The sequence below is a fragment of the Momordica charantia genome (assembly GCF_013281855.1).
Source record: "Momordica charantia cultivar OHB3-1 chromosome 5 unlocalized genomic scaffold, Mcharantia_2.0 BLBB01000005.1, whole genome shotgun sequence".
In the NCBI taxonomy this organism is placed as follows: domain Eukaryota; kingdom Viridiplantae; phylum Streptophyta; class Magnoliopsida; order Cucurbitales; family Cucurbitaceae; genus Momordica; species Momordica charantia.
Genome location: NW_028275163.1, coordinates 7,172,178 through 7,182,943, shown reverse-complemented (window position 1 = coordinate 7,182,943; position 10,766 = coordinate 7,172,178). Strand labels below are relative to the sequence as shown.

The 10,766-nt window shown below is 34.3% G+C and overlaps 1 protein-coding gene across 1 annotated transcript; it reads left to right on the top strand.

Moving 5' to 3' along the window:
• The first annotated feature begins 9,919 nt into the window (after window positions 1-9,919).
• On the top strand, window positions 9,920-10,456 carry LOC148211208 (uncharacterized). Its single transcript, XM_088123919.1, has one exon. It carries the CDS (start codon window positions 9,920-9,922, stop codon window positions 10,454-10,456), a length of 537 nt encoding a protein of 178 aa, XP_087980045.1.
• Window positions 10,457-10,766: the final 310 nt, after the last annotated feature.

The following is a 10,766-nucleotide window of genomic DNA, read 5'->3' as shown; positions in this document are numbered from 1 at the left end:
TTTTGAATGTACATCATTTGAAAAAACGATTAGTAAATGAACATAACTTTAAAATTTTAAAAATAATAGAACTGGCTCTAATATTTTAGCTCACATTTAATAATAGAAATGTTAAAGAGAAATATTGATATGTTAAAGAAAGAATAATAGAGAAGGGTCAAAATGAACATAGCTCAGGCGTAATTGATATATATCTCCAATCAAGATATCTATGTTGACATTTCTATATGAGTATAGATTCTACATCGACATTTCCATAATGTCGTAAAAAGATCAATAAAATAAAAAATATCAAAATAATATTACTAATATGAACATAATTTTTAACTAATTTAAAAAGTGCGAAAGGTTTATTTGTTAACTTTATTTTTTGTTACAAACTTTTTATTTTTATAATTTTTTTAGAAATATCCATTGACATTAATATTTTATCAATATTTCTATAAAATAAGTGCTCTACATTTGGATGGATATCTCTCAAAAAAAACTTATTTGTTTCTCTTAGAATTAGGATGGGTTAAAATTGGAGAACATATAGATATAGATAGACTCCCCAAAACACGAAAGTGAGTTGGAGATGGAGATTTGTTACCTATTTGGTCTGTTGAATTTAACTCCATTAATTAGCCCATGGAAAAGAAAGAAATTAAAGTTGCACGAGGGAAAAATTAAATTGTTATGGTCAGCCATTTTAATTGCATGCACAAATGGGGTCGATTCGAGTGTCGAGTTAGGAAATGAGTCAGTTCTAAGAAGAAATAGATACTCATCAGAGAGCCCCGTCTCGTTAAAGTCAAGTTTTTGCTTGTTTGCATGGAATTTTTTTTGTCATCCTTACTCTTCTATATACGTTAAGGGTACATCGAAAAGGTTCAGAAAAAATTGCTTTTAGAAAAAAGACACTCTAAGGATTGGTAAGTTTTTGTGTTGCACTGCAAAAAAGAAAAAAAAAGAGGTATTCTTCCATGATGAAACGGGTAGCAACATTTTTGTGTATCTCTTAGAAGTTCTAACTGTTCATCGAGACATCAGAAGGGTGGTGTTCTCTCTTCCCATCTATCAATATTCATTGCATTCTATTTCATAATCAATTGGCTGGGAGGAGTAGTAAGATCAATTTTCTTTTCAATGTGAGATCTTTGACACCATTAACGATTTCAGACATGCAGTCGAAGAACGAACTCCGTGGTACACGAAATAGCAAGGAAAGCTTGTGAAGATGGAATCTCAGCTTGTTGGATCGTCGATTCTTCTCCTCCATGGCTGGTCAATTTATCTACCTTTGACCATATTGGTGCTAATGTTTATGTGGTTTAGCTCTGTTTCATTTACTTCCTCCTAAAAAACAGAAAAAAAAAAAAAAAGATTTTTCGTTCTAATTAGCAACAATTCAGATTTCATCCATAAAGTAGTATTTTTATTTTCTGTCTTTATATTTAAGTTCAAAGATGGAGAGCTCACTCTCAAAACTCCCATTTCTCATTTTCATACTCTACAAGATCATTTTTCCGTCAAATAAATTTAGTAAAAATTGGAGTTTAAAGTGTCACTTTTTTAGAGACCAGGACAAAAAATTTATTTTATCCCTGTTACAATTACTACATCAAGTTAGGATTTGGTTGTATATATTTATACTCATCTCCATCAAAACTATCACAACAAAACCCCACTAACTAAAAATAAAATAAAATCAAAATTGATTATTGAACAAACTTCTCAAAACTTATCATTTATAATAAAATTTTGATTAAAAAATAATTTCACTAAAGTAACAATTTAATCCATCAACTTCAATTTGTAACGATTTAGTCCCTATACTTTCCCTCGAGTAACAATTTAGTCCCTAAACTTTAACTTGTAACGAGTTAGTCCCTGTAGTTTAAAATTTGTAACAATTTAGTTCCTATCGTAAAATTTTTTATTAAAATTAAGTGTCAAATTTTATCATATAACAATTTAATCTTTCTAATTCATACCTACAAAAAACTTAACAAAAAAATTTTAACGATAAGGAATAAATTGTTATCAACTTTAAATTATAATGACTAAATTGTTACATATTAAAATTCAAGGATTAAATTGTTATCAATTTAAAAGTACGAGGACTAAATCGTTACAAATTAAAGTTCATGGACTAAATTATTACTTTAACGTAATTACAAGGACTAAAAATGTTTGTCTTACCCTTATCTAAGGCCTCACTAATTTAGTTTCGTTGAAGATTATATTATTGTGATGACACATGAGAACAATTTTTTAAAATAAAAAATGTGAAAAATGAGAATTTTTGAAATGATAAAAGCATTAATTGAAATAAACTAGGGAGGTTAAAATTTGTTTGTAAGGGCGTGTATTTTAAACTTTGATTTATTTTGTTTTGTTTTATTTTTACTTTTAAAATATTTATTTTAGTATATGTACTTTTAATTTATAGTTCATTTTGGTTCTTATACTTTTAAAAATTAATCATTTTGGTTCATAAATTTCAAAATTTTAACATAAATTTTACACATCATGCAAATTTTTTAATATAAAATTATCACTACATTTCAAGAAATATATTGTAGAAATTTTTTAATATAAAATTAGGATTATATTTCAAAAAATATATTAAATTATCGTCGTATTGATATTACGATAACAAATGAGATTAAAAAGTGAATTAAAGTACCAAAATGATTACTTTTTAAAGGTGTATAAACTAAAACGAACATTTTAAAAATATATTAACTAAAATGAATTAAAGTTGAAAATAACAAAATTATAATAAATATTTTAGAAGTACAAAAATTAAATTAAACTAAAGAAATACACGAACGAACCGAACTAGTATTTTAAGACGTAAAATACAGTGGTAGCCCTTGAAAAGGAATAAATAAGAAAAAGGGCTTTGAGGCTGAAAAACCGGATGGGCCGTACGATTTCTCGAGCGCTCTGCCCCAGAGAAGTGCCACTCTCTGCCATTGCCAGCTCACCACGGTCATCCCAGGCCCCTCTCTCTCACTCTCGCTAACAGCGCGTATACAACACTCCCTCTTTTTGCCCTTCTCCAAAATTAACTTTCCTTTTTATATTTTAGTCCTAATGTTGTATTTTAATAATTTTTTTTAATTATATCATTCTTATTGATAAATAGTAAAATTGACTGATAATAAATTTAAATAACATCGTCGGACTTCTCTGTGAGTTTGGAAACTTTTTTAAATGAATATAGCCACTAAAATGAAAATTTTAAATTTTTATTGAATTCGTCGAACTTGAATGTGTAAGTATGAGTAGATAAGACATACAAGAAAATCTTGAGAAATAAAAGTTTGGAAAGATTAAAGAAGTTGGAAAAGAATTTAAGAACCAAATTAATTTCTTTCCTTTTTTTATAAAGAAATTAATTTCTTTCCCTTTTTTGAAGAGTTGTGTTCTACAAAATAACATTTAAAAAAATATAAAGTAAATTGAAAATACATACATATATATATATATTAACTTAGAAAAAAGTTAGAAGTTTTTCTTTTTTTTAAAATAATATAAAGTAAATTGATAAAAAAAAATATTAACTTAGAAAAAAAGTTAGAAAATTTTCTTTTCTCATCTAGTTTGTAACGGTTGTTTAGGATCCACATTGATAAAAGAGGTGGACTTTGTATAAGTTTATAATAGATATGAATTACTCTCTCATCGCCAATTGATTTTGAGATGGAATCCCATAAATCTTAATATGGTATTAAAGTCCAACAAACTCAAAACAGCCACGATTTTGAGAGGAGCTGATCTCACATGCCAATTGATTTTGAAATGGAACCCTTGGAAGCACCTCTTTTTACACAATTTCGGAAACCCAAGGACTCAATTCTATGGATATGTAAAATACATGATTTTAACAGGAAAGAGAGGGAAACTGTTTATTGAAATAGAAAGTTTAGAGATGTAATTAAAACTTTGAAAAGTTGAAAGATTTTCTCTGGTTGAACTACTCTATTATCTTGGACACTAATTTAACTAACAAGTGATGATTTGGTATATCTTGTTAGTTAAATATTTTATATAAAGGTATTTTCATTATATATTTTTACTTTTTATATAAAATATATTTAAAATTAATTTATATTAAAAGTAATTAATAATTATATATGAACAATTGATTTAAGAAAATATCAAAGGAAATGTAAACGAGCAATGCTTATTCTATTTCTACTATTTTTATTTAAAGTAGTTTTAAAACTTATATTACGTCACATTCAGTTTTTTGAGATAAAAACAGTTTTTATCTTTTAATTTACGAAACAAGCTTCGTTTATTTCTGTGGAAAATATTTAGAAAAAAAAATCAAACCACTCATTTGAGACCGTGATAATTCCTATAAAATTTAGCCAATTGTTGAAGTTGTTCGGGATCTAAAGAACAACATTCCTATAAAAGTTTTTTTCTAAGTGGAATATATGAATTTAAGATTCGAATCCAAAATCTTTTGATCGGATCTAGATACCTTAACGAATTCAACTAAATTCAGATCTGTAAAATTCTATAAAAATTATGATCACTAATGGAATGAAAGTGAAAGTGAGAATTCTGAAGCAAACAACATTTCAGTAAGTCAATATTATTTTTTACAAGATTGTATTGAAATCAACAACTTTTATACCTGGAAATTTTATGTTTTATACAAATTTTTTTAATATTAATATTTTTCTTATAGGAAACATTACTAAGATATATATGCTATATGTTAGTTTTCTTTAGAAAATTATATTACCTTGTGTATATCGTGATTCTTTACCATATTTATACTTAATATTGACGTCAAATTAAAAGAAGAACTTTGGTTGAGTTTCGTACTCATCTAGGATGTACGCTCTCTCTCAGTAAGTGATTGAGGCTTTTCGATTCGTTTTCTTTTCCCTGCGAGAGGGGAGGCCTTTCCACTCCTGATATGGACCACGGAAATCTTCTAGTAGATTGGTAGAAATTAAAGCTGACATCGGGAGAGGACGAGATTGCTATAGATGTGGATGCTGAAGTTGTAAAGAAGACTGAGCAGGGGTTAGCTTATAGCTTGGTGGGCAAACTCCTGCCAAAAGGATTATCAGCGCTGATGTGTTATCTAGGATGCTCTTGGTAGCTTGGAAAGTGGTGGAAAGTGGAACACCAATTAACGGTGGAGAGCATTGAGAAAAACTTGTTCTTGTTCCATTTTGCAGGGAATATGATATGATCAGAGTATTGAAAACAGGTCCTTGGTTTTTCGATAAGGCTATCATTGTTCTTCAAAAACCATGTTCCTCAAAAAAGATTTCCGAATTGGAGTTCAAGGATTCATTTATTTGATCTTCCAATATCATGGTTGAATAAGACAATGACAATCCGTCTAGGGAATGCGATTGGAAACTTTGTGGATGTTTATTGCAATGAGAAAGGATTCAGTTGGGGTGCGAGCCTGCAAATTAGGGTGTCGATTGACATAACCAAACCTCTGAGAAGAGGAATTAAGATTAACATTGATGGTCCAATGGAAGGATGTTGGATTCCGATCCAATATGAATGCTTGCCCGACTTTTGCTATTTTTGTGGTGTGATAGGTCATTCTTCACATGATTATGATGCACGCTATCTTGTTGCATAGGATGGTAGCAGAGCCACTTGTGAGTACTGGCCATGGTTGCGGTTTGTTGGTTCAAAAGTTGGGGCTCAGAAGGGGGGGAAAGGCAAATCATCGGCTCGGGAGGATTCTTGCGGAACAAGCTCTATGAATTCGAAGGAGCGGGGTGTGGAGGTGACAAAGCAACAGTTGAGTGAGCAGACAAACCAAGATGGTTTCCAAGGTCAGGCGGTGGTGGAGCAAACTGGGGATGCCGACGGTCGAGCGTCGGCCACGGAATGTGCTCCTAGTATGGAAAGAAACATTATGGATCACTCCATCAACGATTTTCCTAAATCATCCCAAGGATCAAGGAAAAAATTAATGGGTGATGTGCTGAATAAAAGGAAACTGAAGGATTTGATGAATAGAATGCAAGTGGAGCTAGATTCTAGGATTTACAGAAAGAAGTTACAAATATTCCTATTTCTAATGCACATGGTGATATGGAGATTTCCATTTGAGATGATAAGAATGGGCCTGTGAGCAATTTTGAAAATAAAAAGCCCATTAACATTGTGAACTATAGCCTAGAATCTTCCAATCCCATTTCATTGAAAAATTGGAAGAGGTTGGCCCGAAGCAAGAAAACCAATGTAAGTTCGCAAGTGATACAGATTCACACTGGCCACAAACGAGAGTGTCAGACCCAGATGGCTGAAGAACCGAATAAGAAGGGGAAACTAATTGCTGCAGATTTGGATGGCCTTTCAGATGTCCTGTTACAAACGGCAGAGGCTGCTCGTCAGCCCTGTCGAGCACCATGACAATCCTTTGTTGGAATGTCCGGGGGTTGGGAAACCTGAGGACATTTCGTGATGTATGTGACTATTTAAGTCATCTTAATCCCCTTATTTTATTTTTGTCCGAAACTAAATGTAATTCCAGTATCTTGAATAATTTAAAAGTTCGTTTGAATTATGTGGGTTGTTTTGTGGTTGATAGTAGTGGCAGAAGTGGCAGTTTATGTTTGCTTTGGAGCCAGGAGGTGAACATTTCAATTCTATCTTTCTCAAGGTTCCATATTGATGCATGGGTGGTCTGGCAGACAAAATCTTTTTAGTTTTCGAGAGTCTATGGTGACCCAAAGGCATATAGACGATATTGCACATGAGACCTCATTCGGAGACTTAATATGCGGTCTAATAACACTTGGCTGGTAGGGGGAGATCTCAATGAGATTTTGTATGATAGTGAGAAGTGTGGAGGTTATGACAGAAACTATTCAGCAATTGAAAGGTTCAGAGACACTGTGGACGATTGTTGCTTGTAGGATCTTGGTTTCTTGGGGCAAAGATACACTTGGTGCAATAGAATTTAGAATAGTGACCAAATCAGCGAAAGGTTGGACCGCTTCCTGGGGAATGAAAAGTTTTGCTGTTTGTGGAGGGAGTCGTATGTAACCCATGAGGACTGGTCAAAATCGGACCATCGTCCAATTCTTCTAACTTTGGGAGGGATAACCAGAAAAATTCACAAACGGAGGTCTCTCTTCAGGTTTGAGGAAGTTTGGACAAAATCAAGAAGGTGTGAAGAAATTATTGGTGCAAATGGAGATTGAGACTCTTCCATTCCTTCTGCAAAGCTTGAATCTTGTTTAGCTAGCTGTGCAACTGCACTGGGGAAATGGGGCAGAGACTTTAATAGAGGTTTCAAAAGGCAAATAAAGAAAATCTGGTTGAAAATTGCCCATATATATAACGAACCTCCTCCTTGGGATTTTGCAGCCATTCATAGCTTGGATAGGGAGCTTGACGACCTTCTTGAATCTGATGAAATTTATTGGAAGCAGAGGTCTCGTGAAGACTGGTTGAAGTGGGGGGATAGAAATTCGAAATGGTTTCACAAGAAAGCTACAATAAGGAAAAAGAGGAATTCGATCAGAGGCATCGAGGTTGAGGGAGTCTGGACGGAGGAGCCACAGTTGATTGAGTATCAGTTTATTAGTTATTTTAAGGAGTTGTTTAACTTCAAATCCCTCACATGATGACATGGCTAAAGTGTTACAGTATATACCTTGCTCAGTAACGGGGGAGATGAACGAAAAGCTCATTGCTCCATTTACCAGGTCTGATATTGAACGAGATTTGAAGTAAATGTATCCCACAAAGGCGCCGGGTACGGATGGTTTTCCAGCTCTTTTCTACCAAAAATATTGGGGACTTATTGGAGATAAAATGGTGGGCTGTTTTCTAGAGGTGTTGAATAGGAGGAAATCGATTACCTTGATTCCAAAGGTGCGGGAGCCGGGAGTGGTTTCAGAGTTCCATCCTATAAGCCTCTGTAATGTCTTGTACAAAATTGTAATGAAGGTGTTAGCAAATTTTAAAGCTAGTTCTTGACAAAATTGTATCAGATTGCCAGGCAACCTTCATCTCTGGTAGGGTCATTAATGATAACATTATTATTGGTCATGAATGTATCCATGCCATGAAGAAGAGGAGGAAATGAAGGGAAGGTTTGGCGGCGCTAAAGCTTGATATGAGTAAGGCATACGATCGGGTGGAATGGGTCTTTTTAAAGCAAATGATGCTGAAGATGGGTTTCAATGAGGACTGGATTGAGATCATTATGGATTGCATTAGTACTTCATCCTTTGCCATCATGATTAATGGGGAAGCAAAAGAGCATATCATCCCTCATAGGGGCTTACACCAAGGGGATCCTTTGTCCCCTTATCTATTTGTGCAGAAGGCCTCTTAGCATCCATTAAACATGCCCATGAGAACAATTGAGTTTCAGGTATGTCGATTAACTCAAATTGTCCAAGTATCTCTCATCTTCTCTTTGCAGATGATAGCCTAGTATTTTGTAAGGCTAAAATATCAAAATTGTATGCGATTAAATTACTTTTGCTGGACTATGAGAAAGCTTCTGGACAAAAAATTAATTTTGATAAGTCCATGATTTGGTTATCTCCCAACGTGCATGATGATTTCCGTAATTACTTTCAATCGGTGGTGGGAATGAGGTTGGTCCCAAATTTGGGAGATTACCTTGGGCTTCCCTTCAAGTCTCTCTCGAAATAAACGTGGAGATTTTGATTTTATAAAGGAGAGAGTGTGGAGAGCTGTCCAAGGGTGAAAAGGAAAAATTTTCTCAGGCAGAGGAAAAGAGATCTTGATTAAGAGTGTCGCCTAAGCTATCCTGACTTATGTCATGAGTTGTTTTCGTCTCCCAAAGATGTTTTGTTCAGATATTTCGAGGGACTTGGCTAAGTTTTAGTGGGGTACAAATGATGCTAGAAGGAGAATCCATTGGATGAGTTGGGACCGTATGTGTTGGCCGAAGGAGTTAGGAGGTCTAAATTTTTGAGATCTCGTGATGTTTAACAAGATCTTATTGGCAAAACAATTGTAGAGGTTTCTTCAACTGCCTAATCTTCTTGTTTCCAGGGTTATTAGAGGGGTGTATGCATGTGAGGATTCTATTCTGACAGCAAAGGCGGACTACCACTCATCCTACTTTTGGCAAGGGATGGTTTGGTGTCGTGATTTGCTGCTTATGGGAAGTGGTTGGAGATGGGTCTTCAATTAATTTTTTCAAAGATCCGTGGATTCCGCGAGAGACCACTTTCAGGCCTTTAAGTCCTTGTCTTGATCTGTCCATAATTTTTTGGGTAGCTGATTTTGTTACTTCCTCTCGAAATTGGGACGTCCAAAAGCTCAGGTCAATAGTTGGAGAAGAAGATGTGGCTACCATATCTAATATTCCGATTAGTGCTGTTGGGGTTCAGATAGATGGATGTGGCATTTTACGAAGAATGACTCCTATACAGTAAGAGGTGGGTACAAGTTAGTTATGAGATTGAATCTACTTTCCCTCAGACAAAAATGAGAGGTGGTGGAAGGATTTTTGGAAAATGGACCTTCCCCCAAAAATTAAATCTTTCTTTGGAAAGCAATCATAAATTGTATCCCAGTAATGTCAAATTTGAGGGGAAGAGGTATGGAGGTGTTACATGTGTGTCCGATTTGCCTGAAAAAGGAGGAGACGGTGGATCACGCTCTTGTGGGTTGTAAAAGGGCGTCCAAAATCTGATCCTTGCTTCTGCCAGCATTAGATTCTTCCAATAATTTTAACAGTTGTTTTGTCGACCGGTGGACTAAGGTGATGTCAGATCTTTCGCAAAAAGAAGTCACCCTCGCCGGAATTACTAGCTGGGCCTTGTGGAAGGATCGAAATTCACACATTTTCAAAAAGGGTACACCTGATATTCATTTCAAATGAATATGGACTTTAGATTATGCTAATGCATTTCTGAATAAAAATAAATCGACCTTGGAGATGCAAGTGGCCCCCTCCTGCAATCCCGCCGTCTGGTGTCCCCCTCCAAAAGGGTTTTTAAAAATCAATACTGATGCAGCGTGTACCACCTCTGTTGGAAAGTCCGGAATAGGGATTTTAATCCGTGATGATGAAAATCGGGTACAAGCAGCGATGATTTCTACCCAGGGTTTGGGAAGCCCCCTAATGGCAGAAATCCTTGCTATCAGAGAAGGAATTCGTTCGGCGATCCGGATGGGTTTCAGTAAGGTGGTGGTCGAATCTGACTCCCTCGAAGCGGTTAAACTAATAGAGAATGATGAGGGGTGCTTAAATGAAGTGGCTTCATGGATTGTTGACATCAGACGCTTGTGTGCAAATTTTGAGGATTTTCGAATTCAGCATGTTCGTCGCAAGGGAAATATGGCTGCTCATATTCTGGCTAGAAATTCTATTTCTATAAGTAGACCCTTTCTTTGGCTTTATGATTTTCCTGTTTGGCTTCTTAGCCGTGTGAAAGCTGATGGTCTCACTCCTATGGCCTTTATGACAAGTTAAATTTTTTTAATGAAAGCCTTTTTAACTCAAAAAAAAATTTATACTTAATATTGACAAAAAAATAAAAAAAATAAAATAATAAAATTAAAATTGTGTAATTTTCCAACCTATAAATCTATAGTATAGAAAATATGCGGGAGATATTTCATCATGCAAGGAAATTTTGAAACTCAGTCCAATACCGAATACCAGTCTAAAAATAGTACATTTTTTGGTAATATTTGAAAATACAATTCAAATTTTTATTTTCACATCCTTGTTGAAAAAATTAGGCATAAATTCTATTTTCATTAGGGAAAAAAAAATACAC

Excerpts from the sequence above, each read along its gene's own strand:
- LOC148211208 (XM_088123919.1), top strand. The coding sequence starts at position 9,920 with ATGCAAGTGGCCCCCTCCTGCAATCCCGCCGTCTGGTGTCCCCCTCCA.